The sequence below is a fragment of the Oncorhynchus mykiss genome, chromosome 1 (genome assembly GCF_013265735.2).
Source record: "Oncorhynchus mykiss isolate Arlee chromosome 1, USDA_OmykA_1.1, whole genome shotgun sequence".
Taxonomy (NCBI): domain Eukaryota; kingdom Metazoa; phylum Chordata; class Actinopteri; order Salmoniformes; family Salmonidae; genus Oncorhynchus; species Oncorhynchus mykiss.
The window spans coordinates 50566571-50593480 of NC_048565.1; the positions used below are offsets into that span (position 1 = coordinate 50566571).

General features: G+C 43.6%; 1 protein-coding gene across 8 annotated transcripts in view; it reads left to right on the forward strand.

The window, feature by feature from the left end:
- LOC110524456 (kinesin-like protein KIF21A) overlaps positions 1-26281 on the forward strand; it is a 62204-nt gene extending 35923 nt beyond the window's left edge. For 4 of the 8 annotated variants that reach the window (XM_036979468.1, XM_036979447.1, XM_036979464.1 and 1 more), the window contains exons 14-34: positions 10-198; positions 590-789; positions 1050-1157; positions 1457-1525; positions 3179-3327; positions 3528-3672; positions 3899-4093; positions 4283-4384; positions 5046-5211; positions 6206-6226; positions 7263-7320; positions 7446-7500; positions 7617-7828; positions 8612-8722; positions 14088-14224; positions 14531-14705; positions 14866-15030; positions 18288-18405; positions 18632-18802; positions 24121-24320; positions 24431-26281. In XM_036979468.1, coding sequence (XP_036835363.1) covers positions 10-198; positions 590-789; positions 1050-1157; positions 1457-1525; positions 3179-3327; positions 3528-3672; positions 3899-4093; positions 4283-4384; positions 5046-5211; positions 6206-6226; positions 7263-7320; positions 7446-7500; positions 7617-7828; positions 8612-8722; positions 14088-14224; positions 14531-14705; positions 14866-15030; positions 18288-18405; positions 18632-18802; positions 24121-24320; positions 24431-24524 — 2840 coding nt within the window. In that variant the 3' untranslated portion in view covers positions 24525-26281. The remainder of the gene's footprint in view (positions 1-9; positions 199-589; positions 790-1049; positions 1158-1456; positions 1526-3178; positions 3328-3527; positions 3673-3898; positions 4094-4282; positions 4385-5045; positions 5212-6205; positions 6227-7262; positions 7321-7445; positions 7501-7616; positions 7829-8611; positions 8723-14087; positions 14225-14530; positions 14706-14865; positions 15031-18287; positions 18406-18631; positions 18803-24120; positions 24321-24430) is intronic. The other 4 variants (XM_021604143.2, XM_021604114.2, XM_036979471.1 and 1 more) reach the window with 2 other exon arrangements.
- Positions 26282-26910: the final 629 nt, after the last annotated feature.

Genomic DNA, 26910 nt, shown 5'->3' on the forward strand with positions numbered 1-26910 from the left:
CCCCACCAGAAAACTTCCAGGCGGACCTGGCCAACATTACATGTGAAATTGCCATCAAGCAGAAGCTGATCGACGAGCTGGAGAACAGCCAGAGGCGTCTGCACACGCTCAAGCAGCAGTACGAACAGAAACTGATGATGCTGCAGAGCAAGATCAGAGACACACAGCTGGAGAGGGACAAGGTGCTGCAGAACATGGGTAAGTCTCATGTATGACCTGGACACTGGGATTACATAGCTATTGGATATGCATACAGCCGTTGCTGGTCTGTAGTCTACCAGAGAAGTGTGAATAGTTTTTATTTTGTCCTGGTTCTTTAGAACATTGGGCTATTGAACAAACACCCCCTATAAAAAAGTGTGGGGTTTCCCTCTGTTGAATTAAGGCAGGGGTGGTCAACATTTTCAATCCGACTCTAACGCACAGATTCAGCTAATCAAGGTCCTTATGAGCAGCAGACTAGTAGAATCAGGTGTAGCAGGGCTAGCAAAAGCCTGCATACCCAGTAATTCTCTAGGAGGGATGGCAACCTATGATTTTTCAGCTTATTTCCTCTGTTTTTCCGTCTTGTTTTTGACGCCCCCTTCAGGCTCGGTGGAGACGTGCAACGACGATAAGGCTAAGAAGATCAAGCAGGGGTATGAGAAGAAGCTAAGTCTCATGAATAAGGAGCTACAGAAGCTACAGTCAGCCCAGAAGGAACACACACGCCTCCTCAAGAACCAATCAAAGTACGAGACACAGCTCAAGAAGCTCCAACTGGACGTCACGGAGATGAAGAAGACAAAGGTAGAAAGAAGACGTACTTGTACCTGACAACAACCATGACCATGACTGACCACAGCCATGACCATGACTGACCACACCCGCTGTCAGCTAATCGTGACATTGCCATCGTAAAGATATTTATCGATACAATATTCCAACTGCGTTTTTTTGAGTCACCACTCAGTCAACATCATATTTCATATTCTTTTCTACATACGGACGTTGAACATCAACGGCTGGGTTACTGATATTGATCCAAATGTGACCTGGTTGGCTGTCAGGTTCGTCTGATGAAGCAGATGAAGGAGCAGCAGGAGAAGAACAGAAGGACAGAGTCCAGGAGGAGCAGAGAGATCGCCAGCCTCAGGAAGGACCAGCGCAAACAGGAGGTGAACCACGGGGACCCATAAGTCTGGTTCCTCAGTACCACAACTGTACTTCCTCATCACACTGTCCACCTCATGTAGCCCCGCCCTGCTTTTCATCATGCCGACCCAAACTGTTTTCTTATAGCTCTTTATCCAGTGAGTACGGTTCGGTATCAAGTCAGCCTGATGTTGTTATACTTATTTCTAGTCTGGTTTGGGCTGTCTTGAACCAGATGTGTTATTGGACCAGTTAAGCAAAAAAAAATGGCAACTTAATGCTACTGGCATTACTGAAGGCAATGTTAATGTGTTTTCCACAGCACCAGCTGAAGCTACTGGAGGCCCAGAAGAGACAACAGGAGCTCATACTGCGTAGGAAGACTGAGGAGGTGAGCAACATGAACAGCCATCTTGGGGCCTCCACATAGAGCAGGGATAGGGGTGGGGGCCACACAAAAAAATCTGAAGTCATCATGAGGGGCCGCAGTTGCTCGCGAGTCTGTACTCACATGTGCATCCGAGAAATGTTTGCAGTTTTTAATATATCTGAGTGAGACTGACTAACAGAATCAATGGGGGTCCCCCCCAGCCGGTAATTCGACCATGATTACTACATTTAGATAGCTGGCTGCTAGATTAACTTACCGATCTAACATTGTTTTAGCTGAGATGTGCCAATTGACTATCAGTAAGCAGGTTTCCAGCCAATCATTTCATGCAAATAAATTACCTGACGCATGAAAAAAGTCACGACTGGGCTGATGGAAACATGAAACGCCGAAATATCGATGGAAGTGCCTTTATGCGCAAATATCGATACAATAACAATCATATCGAGGTAAATTTGGAGTCACGCAATAATATGTTGTGTGTCCTTCCAGTTACGACTCGGGAAAGCATGCAGTTTATTAGGCTACAGATGAAATAAATGATGATTAACTTCGCAGGGTGATGAAAGTGCACAGTGACGATCTTGATGTTCCTTTCCAATATATAAATATCAAGGGTCTTATTCTAGTGACATTGATGATCGATGCTTGGCTGCCCTTTGACGAATACAAATAATATCCCTCTTATCCATAATAATCTGTTAATGTAGGTAGCCTGTATCTGTAGCTGCAAGCTGTTGGTTAAAGAGAAGGTGCCAAGACCAGAGTGGGCAAATTTGTTATATAACGCAACAGTTTTTTTGACAAAACCATCAGTGAAAATTAGATTTAGTTTTTTCATTCGGTACATGCTATTTAGAGGAAAACGTCATTTATGTGCATTATGTAATCCTGCACAGCCTTTTATATGCAAAAAGTCAGTTTGAAGGAAACACCTCTCTGGTGTAAAATGTGCATCTTATTTTATATATATATTTTTGAATATTCACATGAAAATCTGTCACAAATTAGACGGAAACCTACCTAGTGACTGACATTACAAGAGAAACCGTTGATGCACAACCACATTTCGAAATGGCACCTTGTGTATTCTACTATTCTAACTTGCAACAGTAAGTTGAGGCCCAAACTGATTTTTTTAATATATTTTTTTATTGATCCGAGCCACACAATGATATTTACTAAAGGGGGCAATGGTATTTTCAAAAGGGAAAAAATAATGTAGTATACCGAAGTGCTGTATACTTTACAATTACCCAAGACTAGAAGCAGTTACACACATCCTTGCAACGAATCACTAACTCTCATCTAGTTGGATCTAAGTTCAAGGAATTTTAAAGTTTTAGGATGAGAAAACGAAAAGCTTTTTCCCCAAAATTCTATTTGACCTTTGGTACCTGGAATTAGGAAGTTGTAGGAGCCATTGGCCAGAGTCTGAGAGCAGAGGTACAGAGAGAGTAGGCTACCAATGGCATCTTTGTATTAATTAGAGTTCAAGACTTCTCAAGGGCACTGAAAACAACAAACAGTTTAGTGAATCAGATATCAAGCCAGACTTGTACTATTCTATTGAGATCAACTTCAGCATCAGGTGGTGGCTCTGGTGACTTACGTGTCTGTCTGTCTGTCTTATCTATCTATCTTATCTACCAGGTAACTGCACTGAGGAGGCAGGCCAGACCTATGTCTGGTAAGGTGACCAGCAGGAAGGTGAGTTTACCAGAGGCCCTCCAGGACTCCTCCCACCGACCCCCCTCAGGACGCTTGCAATCCTCTGGATCCACCGCACCTAACGGAACCAGGTAGGGACTGGACAACGGGTCACCGTAATACCGTTTTGATGTGTGTTGCTGCATTACACTGCATGGTACACCATATTATATATTGTCGAGCAATCAGTATGGCTTTTGCAGTTAAAAAACACATAGCTTGAGACCTGCGTTGCCGTACCGTAGAGTGAACATGCCTCAAACTTGTGTGTGTGCACGTGTGTGTGTGACAGGTCCTACTACAGACGGTCAACGGGCATATATTCCACCAGAGTGGCCAAAGTGAAGTGGCAGTCTCTGGAGCGCCGTATCTCTGATGTCATCATGCAGAGGATGACCATATCCAACATGGAGGCCGACATGAACCGCCTGCTCAAGGTAAGCATTAAATGCCATTCACACATCTTTTCATTTGGTGAATATAGTTTACAGACCTAATATATTACTCTACATTAGCATAATTAGCAATTAACATTGAAAACGTTTGGCAAACTCCTCCTTATTCCCCTGCTCCGTCCTCTACCACCCTTTCCCTGCCTCCTCTCTCTCTCTTCCCCCATACCTCCTCCTCCACTCCCCCCTCCATCCCTCCTCCCTTCCACAGCAACGTGAGGAGCTGACCAAGAGGAGGGAGAAGGTGACCAGAAAGAGGGACAGGCTGGCGGGGGAGGGGTCTGAGGAAGAGAAGGTGGTGTTTCCCCTCAACGAGGAAGTGGACACCCTGATGGCCAACATCGATTACATCAACGACAGCATCGCAGACTGCCAGGCCAACATTATGCAGATGGAGGAGGCCAAGGTCAGACAGACAAAAAGCTGGCATTAGCTGTAAAAAAATAATAATAATCAAGGAGAGGAAGCCACATAAAAGTTGAGATACAACCACGGCCAAATTCAAGCAGCACAAATCTGGCCAAACAAATCAAACACTAACCCATGACTCTCTGAGTAACACGTTTTTCCTAACCATCTGATTATGCATTTGCAGGAGGAGGTTGACACGGTGGATGTGTCCGCAGTGATCAGCTCCTGCACCCTAACAGAAGCCCGTTTCCTGATGGACCACTTTATTTCTATGGCCATCAACAAGGTAACTAACTTACTGCCCTTTACCTGTCCCTCCGTAGTCTCTCCCCAATCTCTTATGCCGTCGTCTTCTCCTGGAGTTGACTTAGTTTAAAGGTGGGCTGAACGACCTGATTCAGCCTCGGTTTCAATGATCCTCATTAGGAAATGCGATTGAGAACAAGATTTGGGTTTTGGACGTGTGCTTTGATGTGTGCGTGTGTGTGCGTGTGTGTGTGTTCGAAAGTGGGAAGCGTTTGTACTTTCACTCTGCCAGAACAGTACACAGTTACGGTCACTCACCCTTCTAGATAAGTCTCACCAGGTCTTGTGTCTGGAAGAAGCCTAGTCTAGCTAGCGAGCTAGCCAACTTCTTTCGCCAATTAGCTTCCGTCAGCCGGTGTGCGACCGTGGCAAAGTTGGTTTGACTTTGGATAGCCTATCTTGCTTTTTTTGGTTCAGTCGCACTTTAAACCCAGGTTCCACATGTACCCAATTAAGTCAGTTTCTACGATAGTTAATGTGTTTAGTTCTGTGTGTACATGTACAAGCACCCTCCTTGTGTATTCATATTTTGTGTACAGTATTTTGTGTACAGTATTACACACAATCATAGCTCGTATAGCTGACCTTTAGTGACCCTTCTTATAGCTGACCTATGACCTTTGACCTCCTCCCTATCCTAGGGTCTGCAGGCAGCCCAGAAGGAGTCCCAGGTGAAGGTGATGGAGGGCAGGCTGAAGCAGACAGAGATCACCAGCGCCACTCAGAACCAGCTGCTGTTCCACATGCTGAAAGAGAAAGCAGAGTTTAACCCCGAACTGGATGCCCTGCTGGGGAATGCTCTACAAGGTAACAGCCCTAACTCCAATCGTCCAGCCTGCCAGCCACACACCCTGCAAGATACATGTATAGTTCAGTCCAGGGCCTTGACCCTGACCCTCTCAACCCCTGCTACAGGAGGTCCGTAAATCAAGCCCACAACACTCCCAGGTCTTGCTAGCCCAAAAATAAATGGTTGGTTACTCAATGGATGATAGACCCAGAAGTATGTATAATTCAAAACATAACTGTCTGTGGCCTGAATGTTGTTGAGATTCTATTGGACCTGGAGTGAAAGCTACTGGTTGGACCTCCAGTACCAAGACTGGGAGATGGTGGTCTAATGCATGATGGGGGATTGTTGAGTTGCTTTTTGCTTGTGGCCTCTTCAATAGATTCTGGCTGTGAGATGAATAATCACACAAGTCCATTATTTATTTTTGCCCTTTTTTTTATTTTTTTATTGAGCTGACGTTTTGTTATGGAGTTGACGTTTTGTTATGGAGTTGACGTTTTGTCATGGAGTTGACGTTTTGTTATGGAGTTGACGTTTTGTTATGGAGTTGACGTTTTGTTATGGAGTTGACGTTTTGTCATGGAGTTGACGTTTTGTTATGGAGTTGACGTTTTGTTATGGAGTTGACGTTTTGTTATGGAGTTGACGTTTTGTCATGGAGTTGACGTTTTGTTATGGAGTTGACGTTTTGTCATGGAGTTGACGTTTTGTTATGGAGTTGACGTTTTGTTATGGAGTTGACGTTTTGTTATGGAGTTGACGTTTTGTTATGGAGTTGACGTTTTGTTATTGCGCTGACAGTGGAATAAGGTTCTGTATGACAGTTCTGTATGACCAGCGTCTGTGGAGGAGGACATCTTTTTTTTGAATAGTCGATCTTGCACTCTTGCTCTTTCTTTCCTTTAGACCTGATTTGGTTTTGATTACGGGTGAATGACTGAATGTGTTTTTGATTTGTGTGTTGCCTTTTTTCTTTTTGCCCCGCCCATGGTGCCTTAATGGATACAGAGCTAGGTAACATGCCAGTGGGTAAGTAACAGACACCAGACTCTCTCTATATATATGTTTATATGAATGCATGGGTCCCCCTCCTGGAAACTAACTCAACAACATGAGCGGGTGCATGAGGTGCAATGCTGCTGTCTTCAAAACCTCCCTCCGTATGTTAGCTGACCCCCCCCCCCCCCCCTTTCTTTTCTTCCCACCATGCTTTCTAGCACCTGCTCATATAACTCCGGCAGGGTAGTGGTTAGAGTGGTGGACTAGCAACCGAAAGGTTGCAAGTTCAAATCCCCGAGCTGACAAGGTACAAATCTGTCGTTCTGCCCCTGAAGGCAGTTAACCCACTGTTCCTAGGCCGTCATTGAAAATAAGAACTTGTTCTTAACTGACTTGCCTAGTTAAATAAAGGTAAAATACTTTCACACCATGTGCTACAGCCACCATGCTTTATACTGTCGCCTCTGATAATATAACTACTGTACTGTATCTGTAGAGGACCCCTGCCATTTACCTGGTTGTTTTGTCTCAGTAGGACCCTCTAGGCAAAGCACACTGCCCCGGGAGCAGCTCATCTCGGTTTTCCCTCCTTTTCATAACCCCTCACATCTGACCTCTTTTACCCTCTCACCCTTTCGACCCCTGAACCTTGTCAACCCTTCCCTCTCAGTGACTGAACAAGGACCTGATCTATTCAGGTCTTTTGAGGCAATTTCTTATAGACGGCATGGCGCTGCGCTGACAGCGTCTTCATCCGCTTCTCCTTGTTCATTATTACCACCATTACCTTATTCAATAATATAAACCACATATTGTTAACATAACCACATATTGTTGTCTGTTTGTAGCCAACATAGTAATAGCACAAGGTTTGGTTCAATAAACGGTTTTACCCTTGTACCATGTTTGGTTGGACGATTGGCAGGTATTTGGACTACTAGACAGAACTGACTTAAGTTTGTTGGTATTTAGCCATAACACACAACAACAAAAAATGCATTTGCTATGGATGTTGTTTGGCTCTGACATACAGTTCAACTGACATTTTAGTACTTTGATTTCACAGAGAATGGGGATGACAGCAGCAGTGACGAATTCACCCAGAGTCCTGCAACAGACGGACAGTAAGTATTAAAGAGAGAGTTCACTCAAATGACCCAAAAATAGTGAACATTTGACTTTTTTTGTTGTTGCCTGTTTTATTTTTTTTAAAGTATGTTAGCTCATATATTCTACTTCCTTGTTACAGCTCTCTGACATCAGATCTAATGAAACTCTGTGGAGAGGCCAAAACAAGGAGCAAGGTACCATTCTCAGCCTATTAGCCTGTGTATCATTGTTTTACTATCCTTGTGGGGACATTTGTGTGTGGGTGCGTGTTTGTGTGTATTATGAACTGAGTGTGTTTCTCCCCACCCAGGCTCGTAGGAGAACCACCACTCAGATGGAGCTGCTCTACGCCAAAAGTGACTCCGTCCCTGACACGCCTTCTGCCGATTTCTCCTCCCCCTGTCTCCCATTGGTTGAAACTCCAGAAGAGGGCAGAGATCCTGAGACCCCCATTGGCTCGTCAGTCAGGGACAGGGACTATATGGCTCATTCTCCCGGCTTGTCCTCTAAGATGGGCAGCATGTAAGTCCGGGCCTCCGTGTGCTAGCTAGCTAACCTGCTAACCCCCTGCTTTCTGCATGTTGATACAGCTGCTGCTTATTCCCTTTCCACTTTGCCTGACATGGTCTTTAAATCTCCTCTATTCACCTGCAAGTCTCCTAGCCAGTAGAAACCAACATGTAACCCTTTAGTATATTTGTCAATTAGCATGTAGCAGCTGTTATAACACTAAACCATCAAGGCTACTACTGACAGGCAGACACACACACACTATGATTATGAGGCATGTACAGTATGGGCATGCAGATCTCATGTTCTCTCGCTAGATGCAATTCTCAATTGCAATAGGCTTATGGCACAGCTATGTCAACTCTACACAATATTAATCCTTAACATTTGCATCCTGTCAAAGCATCAGAAAGAGCTAATAAAACTAACCAATAGCGCACATTGGCTTTCTACGTATGTTTTGAGCAGCAATACCAATTTTAGTTTGACTTGACCACATAAGATATAGTGCTGGGGACTGATTTCAGTGTGACACAATGTAGCCCTAATGCTACACCGGTGTCCTTATAAAACACAAGATTTGGGTGAAGGAGGAACGTCTATATTGGGACTGAATATCAGGTAACAGTGTGGTATGTGTGTAATGCATGTTCACCGCCTCCAATATTGTTTCATTTATACTTTAGTTTATAGTCTTACATTGTTGTCATTTTTGTTCCTTATGTTTTGTCTTGTGTTGTCTTTGGATGGTGTTGTGTGGTGCTAATGAAAACTAAATGTTTGTTCCGGCTCCAGACCTGCCTCCTCCTCAGGGGCGGAAAAAAGAGTTCCAGAGCCCTCGCCGCTCTCTCGCAGGAAGACCTATGACAAGACACAATTGGCGGCTAAGGTCAAGGAGATCAAACAGTAAGAGACTAGCGAAGCTCTCGTGTCCGGAGGCCAAAAGCACAACTTTTTCCAACAGCTCTTGCAAATTATACTTATCGCCCCCTTTCTGAATTTCCCACCTCAGAAAGTATGTGGTGTTATCTATTCTAAATCAACAATTCTCTTTGCTTGGTGTGATGGAAATAATAACCTTACCCTGCCAAGTTCTACACCGAATGTCAAGTAGTTGACGCGTTCTTGAGAAATATAGCTAATTTTGTTTCTATATCCCTTTTGACTGAGATTAAACAATTAACTTCTATTTCTTAAATCTATTTTTAATTTGGCAAGTTAATTCAGTGTTCAACTTGGCCCTCTCAGCCTCTCCAAACCCTCTGTTGCAAATTTGGCTACGATATATAAATCCTATATATTGGTATCCAGCGGGGAACCATGCTGAGTGAGCAAACATTATTTCCCTGATCAGTTCTCAGGACCACATGTGATGAGCATGAAAAGTCTCAGAAATGAGTGCAGAGCCGTATACAACGGTTGGTTCTAATCCTGAATGCTAATTGGTTAAAACCGCATTCCAGACGGTGTCTATTTCACAAGTTACCACCGGCTATTTACTCTGTTCCATCTGCAATCCACTGTCTCATCAGCCCAGCCAGGCAATTTATACACTTGATCTCCACTATAAATAGCATCTAGATTATCTCACATTTCTTTTAGACTAACATTTAGTTTTTAACAGCGGAGATTTGTATAAACCTTGCTGTCTGACTCTGAAATTTGCAACATTGTTTCAATATTCAAATTCGGTCTCCAGCTGTCCCATAGTAATCAATGTGTCGTTAGTTGGGAAGAGACAGACAGGCAAGCAGCGTTTATCAGCCAGTCGACATCATGAATCAGCTGTCATAATTTTTATGGATATATACAAAGTAATGTCAATAGAAAGCAGTCTTTCAGGATTCAACTTGAAGTGATTGTGTTAGCTGTGTTGTTGGCTAGCTCCTCTGAACAACAGTGTCCTGACGAGAGAGCACATTTTCTATGCCAGGTGAAATCGCATCTCATTAGCTCATTGTTATGGATGTATCCAAATAAATGTCAATAGAAAACAGCTTAAACAAATGCAAATGCTGCTACTTTGTTGTTTTCTGACTGCATTGTTTGACGTGACTGTAAATTAGTAGTTGGCTAGCTAGCAAGCAAGGGATAAGAATGGTGCCAGCCAGTGCATTTAGAATGAACGACTGGGTCGTATCCATAGATACAGAACAAAAAGTCCAAGTCTCTGGCAACCGAACCGAAATTAATGACCAGTCGGCTTGGGTAGCAACCCTAGATTTGTATGGACTATATATTGTGGAAGGATGAAATAGTATGAATAAATTAATCAAAATAACGTGTTTAAACAAAATATGTCAATCATTATTGGAATATATTGGTAACCTGTTGTATAAAAGTGATAATGCCCTTGAAGCCAGTGTTTGGAGAATATATTTAGTTTGAAATGAAACTTCTTTCTGTCAAAATTATAAATGTGTAATATCTGAAAATGTAGCAAGCTAACCCTAGTCTATCTTACCCATATACATCATCGTGCAAGATGGACGCGTCTCCCTGTCACGGATGCCATACCACGATTGCCCTTAGTTTGAAGATGTAATCCAGAGATGGGTATTTTCTCCATCTCTTTAGCTATCATACTCTAATTCCACTGATTTCAAAACTTTATCCTCCAGAAAGTGGAGAGTAACACTTATGCAGTTCCACTACACAATACATATTTTTTTAAAGCAGTGTTTCGACAGGATTACCAGCACAGACTGACGAGCTCAAATTGACAGAAGCCTTCTACAGTTGAAGTCGGAAGTTTACATATACTTAGGTTGGAGTCATTTTTCAACAACTCCATACATTTCTGGTTAACAAACTATAGTTTTAGCAAGCCGGTTAGGTCATCTACTTTGTGCATTTTCCAACAATTGTTTACAGACAGATTATTTCACTTATAACTCACTATTATAATTCCATTGGGTCAGAAGTTTACATACACTAAGTTGACTGTGCCTTTAAACAGCTTGGAAAATTCCATAAAATTATGTCATGGCTTTAGAAGCTTCTGATAGGCTCATTGACATAATTTGAGTCAATTGAACGTGTACCTGTGGTTGTATTTCAAGGCTTACCTTCAAACTTAGTGCCTCTTTACTTGACATCATGGAAAAATCAAAAGAAATCAGCCAAGACCTCAGAAAAAAATTGTAGACCTCCACAAGTCTGGTTCATCCTTGGGAGCAATTTCCAAACGCCTGAAGGTAACACGTTCATCAGTACAAACAATACTACGCAAGTATAAACACCATGGGACCACAAAGCCATCATACCGCTCAGGAAGGAGAAGCGTTCTGTCTCCTAGAGATGAATGTACTTTGGTGCGAAAAGTGCAAATCAATCCCAGAACAACATCAACGGACCTTGTGAAGATGCTCGAGGAAACGGGTACAAAAGTATCTATAACCACAGGAAAATTAGTCCTATATCGACATAACCTGAAGGGCAGCTCAGCAACGAAGAAGCCACTGCTCCAAAACCGCCATAAAAAAAGCCAGACTATGGTTTGCAACTGCACATAGGGACAAAGATCGTACTTTTTGGAGAAATGTCCTCTGGTCTGATGAAACAAAAATAGAACTGTTTGGTCATAATGACCATCGTTATGTTTGGAGGAAAAAGGGGGAGGCTTGCAAGCCGAAGAACACCATCCCAATCGTGAAGCATGGGGGTCGCAGCATCATGTTGTGAGGGTGCTTTCCAAGCATACTTCCAAAGCTGTGGCATAATAGCTTAAGGACAACAAAGTCAAGGTATTGGAGTGACCATCACAAAACCCTGACCTCGATTCTATAGAAAATTAATCGTTTACCTTTGATGATCTTCGGATGTTTTCACTCACGAGACTCCCAGTTACACAACAAATGTTCCTTTTGTTCCATAAAGATTTTTTTTATACCCAAAATACCTCCGTTTGTTTGTCGCGTTATGTTCAGAAATCCACAGGAAAGAGCGGTCACGACAACGCAGACGTATATTCCAAATAATATCCATAATGTCCACAGAAACATGTCAAACGTTTTTTATAATCAATCCTCAGGTTGTTTTTAAAATATATATTTGATCATATATCAACCGGATGTGTACGTTTTTCAGTAACACCCAGGGAGAAACAATGGCCACTTTACTCTGTAGCGCAAAACTCACTCTGAGAGCCCCCACCTATCCACTTATACAATGTGATCTTTCACGCTCATTTTTCAAAATTAAAGCCTGAAACTATGTCTAAAGACTGTTGACACCTTAGGGAAGCCATAGAAAAAGGATTGATATCCCTTTAAATGGAGGATATGGATGCATAGGAACAGAGACGTTTCAAAATAAGAGGCACTTCCTGATTGGATTTTCCTCAGGTTTTCGCCTGCAATATCAGTTCTGTTATACTCACAGACAATATTTTTACAGTTTTGGAAACTTTAGAGTGTTTTCTATCCTAATCTGACACTTATATGCATATTGTAGTTTCTGGGGCTGAGAAATAGGCAGTTTCAAATGGGTATGTTTTTTAGCCAACAACGAAAATACTGCCCCTACACACAAAAGGTTAACCAACAAGGCTCATAATTTAACAATTGTATTCTTATTTACAGATGGCATACAAGTTTGTTATTAAGGCACATGAAAATTCACATGTTCCAGAAGGCATTTTGATTAAAAATAAATAAAAAAATATAAAATGTCTTTCCTGTGAAGTCGTGACTTGCGACATATGCCTAGATTCCTGAAACAAATCACATATATCCTCCAAACACCGGATTCTCGGGCATTATCACTTAATTGTTGATTAGACAGGGTTCTTACAGAATGCAGAGAAGACAGAAGTAGATAGTTTCAAACAATGAAAGCTGCTTATCTATTTTAGCCTATTCTAGCTGTAGTGTGTGTGCAAGTGTGTCCCTCTGTGTCCTTGTGTGCGTGTGTATGTGCATGCACATTTCCACTGGTATGCGTGTGATCCTGTACAGTACACTGTACAAACAAACAGTAGAAAGGCAACGGATTTATCCTTTATGTATGTATGCCAGCAGCCAGACGCCCAGCCTCAGCCTCCCTGTCCACCGTTTCAGCTGTGATACGAGGAACTCTGACGCCAGCACCCCGTCTCCCCCCTCCTTCCCCTCTAACCGCTCACGTAGCCAAGGCAACAGATTTGTCCGTCTGACAGGGCGACAAATTGGTTGTACTGTTATATTATTTAATACTAATACAATTGCTCAGAAGAAGAGATTTTGTTTAACAAGTAATAAAGAAAAAAAACAAAGGGTATCAAGGATCTGGATAGATTCAGTATGGAGGATTGTTCTAATATCCCTCCCAATGTGTTCTCCAAAACAGCTCAGTATTTGTATTATTTATTTTATACACTATTTTATTTTTTACTCCTTTATCAAGGGACCCAATAATTAGGGACCCCACTGTAAGGAAGCTCTGGAAGTCAAATATAATATAATAAATATCCAATCAAATGTATTGTTTACAGGTATGCTGCATACATTAGGTAAGCTATAAACATTAGGTAGGTGTTGGAATTGTTGAGCACACTCTCTCACGTCAGGGGACACATCTAAGCCACTCGGGACACGTTGTCACCTCTCCTTTAGTGAGATTTAGACTTTAGAAAATATTAATTGTCCACAGAATGGACCGTTTCTTCTCCCAAATGTACACTACAATATGTAGGCCTTTTTCCCTCTGTTCACTTTTGTAGTCACGCTATAGTGACTTACCTGTTGTGACTACCAAATGTTTTTTTGTTGTCACCCAATAACTGTACAAGACTCAACTGAAAGTACTTGCAAGGTTGGCCCATTGTAGGAGGATTGTGTTAAAGTGAAGAAGGACGGACAGCTATTGAAAATCTCTGTCAGTTGCCAACAATGTCTCCCTTCTTGCCAGTGTGTTGATGTGTGGTAAGCTGCGAGGAGAGAGGCTCCTCTTTGGTTGACAGGTAGTCCTTTCTCTGGATCTCTGGATGGTTCTGTTCAGTTTTTGGTTGAGTTTTTGTCAGCCTGACCATGCTTGTGGATGGACACTGTCACTGGCTTCTCGTTAGCTTTTTATTTTGATTTGCAGCATGTTGCTAACTGGCCAAGTGGGTACATGTACATTATGTACTGTATACGGTATGCATGTGTGCCTGTAGTGGTGGACTTTTGGGCGCATGTTTAATCTTGTATTGAATTATTTCTGTGTTACTGCAGTATATGAAGCCTTAAACGGTGGTTACCCGTTCTCTGAGCCCTACTGACATTTTCATGCATGGTTTCTTCCTCCCCAGAGGGGTGATCAACCCAGTGCCTTCCTCAAAGGGCAGTCGGTCAGCAACACTGCAGTGTGTCCACGTGGCTGAGGGTCACACTAAAGCCGTGCTGTGTGTTGACTCTACCGATGACCTCCTCTTCACCGGCTCCAAAGGTCAATTGTCCAATGTATCAATAATGTCTCCTGTCTCACAGACTGAGCAAAAGTTAGTCACTTGAGATAAATGTGTACTGGACAGGACCGATAGATTGTTGTTGTTGTTATGGGGCTGACAGTATTGTGACTGGACTGGCACCACTAGTGTTAAGGGGACGTAGGTAGATAGACAGAAACTCTGCCAGTGACATTGTGACACAGAAATTGAGACAGAAATATAATCAGATGCTCTCGTGATGTGATTTGAGCAAATGATTGTGGAGATCAGTGCTCACCTCTTCCTCTCCTCTCATCTCCTTCCAGACCGTACGTGTAAGGTGTGGAACCTAGTGACAGGTCAGGAGATCATGTCCCTGACAGGTCACCCTAACAATGTGGTGTCAGTCCGCTACAGCTCCAGCCTGGTCTTCACCGTCTCCACCTCCTACATCAAGGTCTGGGACATCCGAGACTCAGCCAAGTGCATCCGCACCCTCACGTGAGTGTCAATCGCGTAACTGTTTTTGATAGGCTATACAAATATACATAACATCCATTACACCCATATATGGTAACATCTGTTATACCCATATATGATAACATCTATTACACCCATATATGGTAACTTTATTTGACACCCACGCCTCTGTATTCTACAGGTCTTCTGGTCAGGTGACCCCGGGCGACGCCTGTGCGTCTAGCACCAACCGGACTGTCACCATCCCGGCAGGAGAGAACCAGATCAACCAGATCGCACTCAACCCCAGCGGCTCTGTCCTGTACGCCGCCGCCGGTAACTCTGTCAGAGTCTGGGACCTAAGAAGGTACGGTATAGCACGGCACACCGGCCATTTTTACAAACAAATCCAAAGAGGCCTGAAAAAAGGCATTGTCTTCAGAAAACTTCTCTCTCACTACTATGTGCTGATCTATAATAGATCTAGAGGCTACTGCTTGTATTGAATGTCTATTCCAGCCATACTCAACTGGCAGACCACGATCCGGACCTTGAACGGGGTCAATATGGACTTCGGGTTCTGACTTTCAAAAAATATATAATAATAATAATAATATACAGTATATACATATATACAGTGCCTTGCGAAAGTATTCGGCCCCCTTGAACTTTGCGACCTTTTGCCACATTTCAGGCTTCAAACATGAAGATATAAAACTGTATTTTTTTGTGAAGAATCAACAACAAGTGGGACACAATCATGAAGTGGAACGACATTTATTGGATATTTCAAACTTTTTTAACAAATCAAAAACGGAAAAATTGGGCGTGCAAAATTATTCAGCCCCTTTACTTTCAGTGCATCAAACTCTCTCCAGAAGTTCAGTGAGGATCTCTGAATGATCCAATGTTGACCTAAATGACTAATGATGATAAATACAATCCACCTGTGTGTAATCAAGTCTCCGTATAAATGCACCTGCACTGTGATAGTCTCAGAGGTCCGTTAAAAGCGCAGAGAGCATCATGAAGAACAAGGAACACACCAGGCAGGTCCGAGATACTGTTGTGAAGAAGTTTAAAGCCGGATTTGGATACAAAAAGATTTCCCAAGCTTTAAACATCCCAAGGAGCACTGTGCAAGCGATAATATTGAAATGGAAGGAGTATCAGACCACTGCAAATCTACCAAGACCTGGCCGCCCCTTTATGGAAGAGTAGCAAGAAGAAAGCCATTTCTTAAAGATATCCATAAAAAGTGTCGTTTAAAGTTTGCCACAAGCCACCTGGGAGACACACCAAACATGTGGAAGAAGGTGCTCTGGTCAGATGAAACCAAAATTGAACTTTTTGGCAACAATGCAAAACGTTATGTTTGGCGTAAAAGCAACACAGCTCATCACCCTGAACACACCATCCCCACTGTCAAACATGGTGGTGGCAGCATCATGGTTTGGGCCTGCTTTTCTTCAGCAGGGACAGGGAAGATGGTTAAAATTGATGGGAAGATGGATGGAGCCAAATACAGGACCATTCTGGAAGAAAACCTGATGGAGTCTGCAAAAGACCTGAGACTGGGACGGAGATTTGTCTTCCAACAAGACAATGATCCAAAATGAATGAACCATTGAATGAACCATTCCATTAATGGTTCAAAAATAAACATATCCAGGTGTTAGAATGGCCAAGTCAAAGTCCAGACCTGAATCCAATCGAGAATCTGTGGAAAGAACTGAAAACTGCTGTTCACAAATGCTCTCCATCCAACCTCACTGAGCTCGAGCTGTTTTGCAAGGAGGAATGGGAAAAAATGTCAGTCTCTCGATGTGCAAAACTGATAGAGACATACCCCAAGCGACTTACAGCTGTAATCGCAGCAAAAGGTGGCGCTACAAAGTATTAACTTAAGGGGGCTGAATAATTTTGCACGCCCAATTTTTCAGTTTTTGATTTGTTAAAAAAGTTTGAAATATCCAATAAATGTCGTTCCACTTCATGATTGTGTCCCACTTGTTGTTGATTCTTCACAAAAAAATACAGTTTTATATCTTTATGTTTGAAGCCTGAAATGTGGCAAAAGGTCGCAAAGTTCAAGGGGGCCAAATACTTTCGCAAGGCACTGTATTTCTATTTTACATGTTTTTTTTTTTGGGGGGGGGGGGGTGGATTCAGCTTACTGCTGTTGAGAGTTGTAATAGTAAGGTGCAATTTCTAAATTTGGTGGTGAATGCGCCGCTTTCCTTGTGTTATTTCATTCCCTGCAGACCTTAGTGAGCTATTTATAACATGTCAGAAAAGTCCAGTTGATCAACTACTAGCCCATGTTGGCTAGATAGGTAAGTTAGTCTAACCAGCTATCTAAATCTTGTAATTATTATGGCCAGATTACGTTCCCAGGGACCTCGACCCCCAAGGGGCCCCCCATTTGATCTACAACCTCTCCCTCAGCGTAAGCAAAACAAAGGAGTCGATTGTTAACTTCGGGAAGCAGAAGAGGGAACATGCCCTGATTCACATCAACCGGACTGCAGCAGAGAGACTCACAAGTTTTAGGTTCCTCTGCTTCCACATCACAGAGGACTTGACATGGACCAACAACACCACCACTCTTGTCAAGAGGGCGCAACAGTGACTCTACTTCCTAAGGCGGCTGTAGAAATTCGGCATGCCGCCCCGGGTCCTCTCCAAACACTACTGCTGCACCATGGAGAGCATCCTGACCGGTTGCTCCATCCATGACCGCAAGGCCCTCCAGCTGGTGGTGAAGATGGCCCAGTACATTACTGGGACCGTGCTCTCAACCATCCAGGACATCTAGTCAAAATGGTGCCTGTGGAAGGCCCGCAGCATCATCAAGGACCCCATACACCACAGCCACAAGCTGTCCTCTCCCTTATCGTCGGTAGGACGGTATCGGAGCATGAAGTCTGATACCAACAGGCTCAGAGACAGTTTCTATCTACAAGCCATCAGACTGCTGAAGACTTGAACTGGACTGACCACCTGTTGTTGGACCTGCAAGTAAGCATTTCGTTGGAGGATGTATACCATGCACAAGAGGCTGCTGAGGGGTGGACGGCTCTTAATAATGGCTGGAACGGCACACATGGAATGACATCAAACACAAGGAAACCATGTGTTTGATGTATTTGATACCTTTCCACTAACAGCCATTACCCCGAGTGTGTCCTCCCCAAATAAGGTGCCACTAACCTCCTGTGATACCATGTGTTTTCCGTGTACATACGACTAATAAAACCTCAAATTTAATTGAGTCCCTCCGGTATCATATGACATGGCAAATGTGTATAATTGTTAGAAAATAATCACAAATGTATGTATTTTTTTCTCTCGGCCAACAAGAGGGGTGTGAACCGTTTGGGGTCGTATGGGTTGCATGGTAGGGGTTTGTTACTACGACGATAAATGACAATATCCATCCGGACCTTTGCTACCTAGGAAATCTGTGTGACCGGACCTTCCCATATAGTAGTTGAGTACCCCTGATCTATTCCCTTGCTGATCTTTGCCTGTCCTCTTAGTGAGTGTCTTGCCGTAACGCAGTGCATCTCAGGAGATTGCTATCATGTTAAAGGCCCACTGTCCTCCCTCTCTCTTGGTCAGATTTGTATCCACAGGGAAGCTGACTGGTCACCTGGGTCCAGTCATGTGTCTGACTGTGGACCAGAGTGGGAACGGTCAGGATCTGGTAATCAGCGGATCCAAGGACCATTACATCAAGGTGTGTGAGAGTGTGTTATGGTGTGTGGCTGTTCTGCGTATATTTGTTGTCGAAAGGATGACTGCCACACACACACCATATTACATCTCTACATGGTTTTATTGTTGTCTCATGTTTGAATATGGATCATGTTGGCTCTTATATTTGTTTTCTATGCAATAGGAATTAGCCTGGCTAACGCTTTGCTGTGACTTGTCTAGTGTTGTTGATGGACTGTCTGTTGCAGCTGTTTGACGTGACAGAGGGGGCCCTGGGTGCTATCAGCCCCACACACAACTTTGAGCCTCCCCACTACGATGGCATCGAGTCCTTGGTGGTGCAGGGGGACGTCCTCTTCAGCGGCTCCAGGGACAACGGCATTAAGAAGTGGGACCTAGACCGCAAAGACTTACTGCAGGTAACAGAGGGGAAGGGGAAGTGTCACTGACTATTTTGGTGAATCCAGACATAAAAAAAAAGCAGTTTAGTAAGAATGTCTCACCCTATGTTCAAGAATGGCCTTTTGCCCTTTATTCAGATTACAACCTCTCACTTTCGGCTATTTGAAAATGAAATAATCTCCAAAATATCGCTATTTTTAAAACGAGTTATAGAAAGTTGGTTGCAATTTCAGTTTGTTCCACCAGAAAAGACAGAGCAAATAATACAACAAATATTGTTGTTAAACTCAAATATACTAATTGATTTTTTTTTTTAAATAGACAGAGACATACCCCAAGCGACTTACAGCTGTAATCGCAGCAAAAGGTGGCGCTACAAAGTATTAACTTAAGGGGGCATAATCATTTTGCACGCCCAATTTTTCAGTTTTTGATTTGTTAAAAAAGTTTGAAATATCAAATAAATGTCGTTCCACTTCATGATTGTGTCCCACTTGTTGTTGATTCTTCACAAAAAAATACAGTTTTATATCTTTATGTTTGAAGCCTGAAATGTGGCAAAAGGTCGCAAAGTTCAAGGGGGCCGAATACTTTCGCAAGGCACTGTAGATTGCAAAATAGTTGGGAAGAGATATTTGATGTACCGATTCCATGGCACATGGTTTATGATCTCATACGCAAAACAACTCTGGATTCAAAACTTAGAATTGTTTTATTTAAATTATTATACAAAATGATTGTAGCCAATAGAATGTTTTATTTATATATATATATATATATATATATATATATAGGGAAAACGACCATCCCAGCTCTGCAGATTTTGCTGCGAAGAGACCGAATCATTAGATCATTTATTTTGGTACTGTCCATATGTAGCTTGTTTTTGTTCACAGTTCCAGGAATGGTTGAAGAAGTGCTACATTTACTTGGAGCTAATTCTGCAGATAGCGCTACTGGGTGATCTGAAATGTCATAGTAACTCAATCAATAACATAATAATACTTTAGGCAAAAAAAATTTTTTACATTTACAATCTCTAGAAACTATGAGAATAGAAAGGTTCAGTGTGAAACACTGCTGTGGAACATCACAGCACAGTTCAAAACTATATGTAAAATAGAAAGAAAAAAATGAAATAGATGGGAGGGGTTGAGTGGAGCTGAACGGTGGGATTAAAAACAACAGGATAACTAGTATAATAAATACTGTGTCCGTATATAGGTTCATAACTTTTGTGAAACAGCGTAGTTAAAAATATATGGCGAAATAGAAACTGGTGGATGGGCTTCAGAGATAGATGGGAGGGGTTGATGGTAGCTGAAAGGATTGGATTAAAAATAAACTAATTATAATTATTGTAAAATACCTTGTGTCCATAAAATGTCTATAGTATGTATAAACTGGAAGTAGAAGCCTAAGTGTTTATGTCCGTTAGTTTACTCCAATTAGGGGATGGGTGGTAGGGTTAGGGGAAAATAATAAAGGGAAATATATTTTTAAAAGATATGTATACACATTACCAGTCAAAAGTTTGAACACACCTACTCACTCCAGGGTTTTTCTTTATTTTTACTATTTTCTACATTGTAGAATAATAGTGAAGACATCAAAAGTATGAAATAACACATATGGAATCATGTAGTAACAAAAAAAGTGTTCAACTAATCATATGTTTTATATTTGAGATTCTTCAAAGTAGCCACCCTTTGCCTTGATGACAGCTTTGCACACTCTTGGCATTCTCTCAACCAGCTTCATGAGGTAGTCACCTGGAATGCATTTCAATTCACAGGTGTGCCTTGTTAAAAGTACTTGTCACAGATCCCCCCGGTACTGCTGCTCATTCTATTCACCTTTTCCGGAGGTCTACGTCACTGGCTTTCTAGGCTTCACTGAACGGGGTTCATTATCATCAACACCAGACTGTCTTGTCTGATTACACACACCTGGTTCCCATTTCCCCTGATTAATATGTTATATCTGTGCCCTCTGTTCCAATGTCCGTTGGTCGTGTGAGCACCTATGTGTTGGTGCAGCTGTTATGCTGCGTGCTTTATATATTGTGTATTACGGGTATCGTCCCGTGTCGTTCAACAAGGTTTACCCTCGCTCTTTTGTTTGGGTACAGCCCAGTGTTTTTGTATACGTGTTTGTCTTGGGTGTATTAAAAAACCCTATTGTGTATTCCTGAGCCTGTCTCCAAATCCTTTATACCAGCGTGACAGAATAACCGACCCGCAAAATGGAGACAGCAGGAAAGGCTGAGCTGGTGACCATTGTAGGGACAGTACAGCACCACGAGGACTGTCTCTCCAGACTCGGTATCACCATGGACAGTGTGCTGGCAATCATCCTTCGCTTGGAGGGGAGTGTGCAGTCCCTCCAGTCTCAGTACCGTTCCCGGTACCAGCTCCCACACCACGACCAACCTCCATTCCCTCTGAGCCGGTCTGTGGTATTCCCCTGTCCCGCCCGGAGCGCTTCGACGGCGCACCAGCAAGATGCAAGGGGTTCCTTCTACATGCGATCTGTACCTCGCTCTCTACGCCGGGGCTGTTTCAGGAAGAGACAGGGTTGCCACCGTCATCTAGGCACTGACCGGACGGGCTCTGGACTGGGGTGCCGCGGTCTGGGAGACGGGCGGACCCAAGGTTGAGTCCTACGAGCTCTTCACCCTCCTCTTCCCCTCTGTGTTTGATAATCCTGTGGAGGGCCGAGAGGAGGTTGAGTGTCTACTCCGACTACGCCAGGGATCTAGGACCACCTCGGAGTTCACCCTGGAGTTCCGGACCATCGCAGCCTCCACTTAATGGAACGAGTCAGCCCTGTTCGCCGTTTTCCACAGCGGACTGCGGAAGTAGGTACAGCTGGAGTTAGCCAGCCGTGATGACAACCTGTCATTCAACCAGCTCATCAGCATGGTGATCCGGTTGGACAACCTCCTGCAGTCCCGAAGAAGACCTGCACGGAATTCGGAGCCCATGGCTACCTTGCTCTGTGGCCAGAGCCAATGGAGGTGGGCTCGGCATGTTTGCCCGAGGCAGAGCATAGGAGAAGGAGGAATCTGGGTCTCTGCTTCTATTGTGGAGAAGGAGGTAATTTCTCCCCGACCTGCTCTCTATCCATTAGGAGTGGCGGTGACAAGCCAGGGAATTCCCCTGCACCAACTCAGGTATGAGGCAAGGTCTCCTTTCCTTGTCTGTCAAATCAACCAGTGTGTTTTCCCATTAAATTCCCTGAGTACCCTAGCCCTTCACTCCCGTTAGCTCTGATTTGATTCCGGAGCTGCCGGGAATCTCTTAGATAGTGCACGGGCCACTGCATTACGCATTCCATTGGTTCCCCTACAGTCACCCATTGCAGTTCGAGCCCTGGATAATCGTCCAATAGGGACAGGGCTCGTACATCACATTACTGTTTCTGTTTCAGAGTGATCTGTTCTGAATGAGTGTCATGGTGCATAACCCCGTTATTTCTTGATCCGAGAGAAGACTGCTGGGTTGGTTGCGGACTGTGCACCACAAGTGGATTTCCCGGAGGAGCACCAGGACCAAGTCAAAGTCGGATATTGTCAGATCGTGGCCTTCGGTTCACCTCACAGGTATGGAAGGAGTTCATGGAACACCTGGGGGTCACGGTCAGTCTCACCTCCGGGTATCGGCCTCAAGCAAATGGCAGGTAGAGAGGGTCAACCAGGAGGTGGGCAGGTTCCTGCGGTGTTACTGTCAGGATCGGCCGAGGGAGTGGGTGGATTTTCTACCTTGGGTGGAGTATGTGCAGAATTCCCTCCGCCACTCCTCCACTAACCTCACTCCTTTCCAGTGTGTGTTGGGGTATCAGCCAGCCCTGGCACCTTGGCATCCGAGCCAAACCGAGGCTCCTGCGGTGGACGAGTGGATTCGGTGCGCTGAGGAGATATGGAACGCTGAGGAAGCTGAACCCGCGGAAGCTGAGCCCGCAGTTTGTGGAACCGTTTCAAGTTCTGAGGAGGGTTAATGGGGTAACGTACCATTCACAACTATCTGTTGATTATTATGGCAAGAACAGCTCAAATAAGCAAAGAGAAAAGACTTTAAGACATGAAGGTCAGTCAATCCGGAAAATTTCAAGAACTTTCAAAGTTTCTTCAACTGCAGTCTCAAAACCCATCCAGCACTATCATGAAACTGGCTCTCATGAGGACCACCACAGGAAAGGAAGACCCAGAGTTACCTCTGCTGCAGAGGATAAGTTAATTAGAGTTACCAGCCTCCAGAAATTGCAGCCCAAGTAAATGCTTCACATATTTCAAGTAATAGACACATCTCAACATCAACTGTTCAGAGGAGACTGCGTAAATCAGGCCTTCATGGTCGAATTGCTGCAAGGAAACCACTACTAAAGGACACCAATAAGAAGAGGAGACTTGCTTGGGCCAAGAAACACGAGCAATGGACATTAGACCGGTGGAAATCTGTCCTTTGTTCTGGTGAGTCCAAATTTTAGTTTTTTGGTTCCAAACGCTGGGTCTTTGTGAGACACAGAGTAGGTGAATGGATGATCTCCACGTGTGGTTCCCACTGTGAAGCATGGAGGAGGTGTGATTGTGTGGGGGTGCTTTGCTGGTAACACTGTCTGTGATTTATTTAGAATTCAAGGCACACTTACCCAACATGGCTACCACAGCATTCTGTAATGTCCGACGCTGGAGATGAGAAGCAAGTACAGGGAGTGAAACATGAAACAAAACAAGAACAGCGTCTGGACGGATGCTCAGCATATGTGGGAACTCCTTTAAGTTTGTTGGAAAAGCATTCCAGGTGAAGCTGGTTGAGAGAATGCCAAGAGTGTGCAAAGCTGTCATCAAGGCAACGGATGGCTACTTTGAAGAATCTAAAATCTAAAATGTGTTTTGATTAGTTTAGCACTTTTTTGGTTACTACATGATTGATGATTCCATATGTGTTATTTCATAGTGTTGATGTCTTCACTATTATTCTACAATGTAGAAAATAGTCAAAAATAAAGAAACTCTTGAATGAGTAGATGTGTCCAAACTTTTGACTGGTACTGTATATAATATATTTACCCTAAAATATATGGGGGATTGGAAATTATGCAGACAATGACATTGATGGAAGCTCCAATCTATCTGCAGTATTAAAGCTGAGCTACCCCTTAAAAAATTTAATTAAAGTACCTAATACTTACAAACTATTTTGGTGAATCATGCTTTTGGGGAGGCGGTGCGGGAATTTTAACTGGGAAGTTGTTTGGGAAAACACTGCTAACCTGCAAAATAGTTGAATGGAAAACAGAGTCTCTATGTACTATGTTATCTATGTCTTAACAGCAAGTGCCCAACGCCCATCGTGACTGGGTGTGTGCCCTGGGTGTGGTGCCTGGCTCTCCGGCCCTGCTGAGCGGCTGTAGAGGAGGGGTGCTCAAGCTGTGGCACGCAGACACACTGGGGGCCCTTGGGGAACTCAAGGGCCACGAGAGCCCCATCAACGGCATCTCCACCAATAGCAGCCACCTCTTCACAGCATCTGAGTGAGTCACAGAACCACACAGACAGAATGACAAGCAGACACACAAACACACACAATAGCCTGGATACAGCCATTGCAGTAACACAGTTTTTCTGCTCTGTAATTTGATAGTGATCGAACAGTGAAGATCTGGCGTGCCCGGGGCGGACTCGACAGCACCTTAGACACGACGGTGGACACAGCTGATGAGGTGGCCAGTAACTGAACATGGCCGGGACCTCCCACCGTGACCCTAAACCTGGGATGCTGCTGACTAGCACTTTGACCTCTGACCCTTAGCCTTGGAAACCACCCACAGCCCCCACATACTATAACCAAGACAACAGTCCCCAAGAATGGAATCTTATCTCAGCAAAAGTAGCTGTAGTCGTTTTCCAGAATGAGATACTGTAGATTTATCCCTAGAAAAATGTCTCCCTAGCTAAATGTATCTAGTCTAACCTGTGTGGCCATAGCACTGGCCTGTGCAGAATAAACCCTATTTTTGCTTCATAGACATCCTTCCGTCTCCGCTCGTATCAAGTATTGAGTGAGCCCACACACACACACACACACACAAACACAAACACAAATAGAGGCAGATCTTGAGTGTTTTTCTGTGCTGGGGGAGTGGTGTGGAAATTAGATGAGAGGAAAGTAAAGACCGGGCTTTGTCGCAGGCCTTCAAGACCCGGACCTGGTTCTCGGACCAGACCCGGACCAGCAAAGGAAGAGAAGCCTTTCTTCTGCATTGTAAGCAGAACCACTGTCCTCATCCCTGCTGTCCCTTACGTGATATCAACGTGGCTTTACGTGAACTGACACCCACTTAAGTCGCTCGGTTTTGATGTTCTTTTGCTTTGAATTCAGCACCCGCTTTCCATGGGTGACCAAATCATGAAACTTCTCTTGTACTTTACCTGTGAACTGGATACTGTACATTAACTAACACTACTCTTGTAGCCACTAGCAAAACACCTTCAGTCACCTCTCTGCTTCCTTAGTCTTTACACTTAGTCCTTCCTTACTCTCTATGTGCAAATACAATGTCTCTTTGAGGATACACTGACTCTCTTCACTCGTCCACTACTCGTCATTTAGCAATTGTTTGATTTTCCACTTGATGCTATTCCCTCTAATAAGTTAATAACTAACCTAATGCCCTTGCTGCTAAGTTGTTTGCTCACCTATGACCCATAGAGGGCTTCTGTTCTGGACTCCAGGTGAGATACACTTGGTAACCGTAGTTACATACTTTATATAAGAGTCTGAAGTGAGGGGAAGAGAGGGAGCCTTTTATCTGTGCCTGTACTGTAAAGCTCTCCCAATCCTGGTCTGGGAAGACCTCTCTGTACGGTGGTTTATCGTGTTTGTGTCAGTTTTGCTGTACATTTCAACTGGCCTATTTGTGATTGGTGTGAGCTGAACTAACTGTCAAATTATGTATCGGATCCACTGTCTGCTGGGACTATTGAATGTTAAAGTAGTAGGAGCAGCAGCCAACACAATATGTGTATACGTAAACAGTATTATACAAAGAAATAAACTGAAGGTTTGTTTTGTTGATCACCAAATTGCATTCCCGAATGGGTAACAAATGACCAGAATTGGGAGACTGTGTTCTAACAGCACTCATCTCTTTTGAACAGAACCCCTCTCCCTGGCCCTGAGTCAGCCTGTTATGTTTCCTGGGGATGCATCCAAAATGGCACCCTATTGCATAGTGCACTACATTTGACCAGGACCCATGGATGCTGTTCAGAAGTTGTGCACTATAAAGGGAACAGGGTGCCATTTTCAGATGCAGCCCTGCTCTGATTTTATTGAATTGTTCTGTTGAAAGAAGCTGTATGTATTCAAACCAGTCCTGGGTTCCCCTCTGGAGTTTTGCTGTAGATGTCATTCCCTAAAATGGCTGACTCTGTACTGTAGCAGATCTAATGTCAGATGCCTGGCGAAATAAATGTCATCTGTCAAAAACCAGCAAGTACCCTGTGTGTGGTCACCTGGGTCTGTTCCTTTTGAGGGAGGGGTGGGGATTTGAAGATTGGAAGTGTGGAGAGAACACTGAGGAAGAAGGGCACTACAGTGATTGGGGCTGTAGCATTCACTGATCCAACTAACCTGATTGGATAGGTGAAAGCAAGGTTTCCACCTCGTAGCATTCACCTACACCAATAAAAGCTATTCTTACTCAAAGGAAGGAAGCAAGGTTTCAAAATATACCTATTCAAAGAACACCTTAGGCTAACCAGATGTATCCACTAGATGGCAGTAGTGTAATTTGTAATTCATCAACAAGCAAAGCATAGGAATGGTTGTACAGCTAGGTCACACATGGATGAACAGGAGGTATGACAACTACAGGAGAGCTTAAGAATTTGTCCCAACTGGCAACCTATTCCCTATATAGTGCACTACTTTTGACCAGTGCACTAGCAAATAGGGTGAAATTTGGGATGCACATGAATGTCTCCCGGGGCTCCCTTGGTGTCAAAATCTGAAGGCTCATTGTGACCTTATTAACATTAACATTAATAACATTTTGGAGCACACACATGCAAGTGAAAACTGTTATTTACTTGCAACTTATCTGGATACCCAGAACAAAA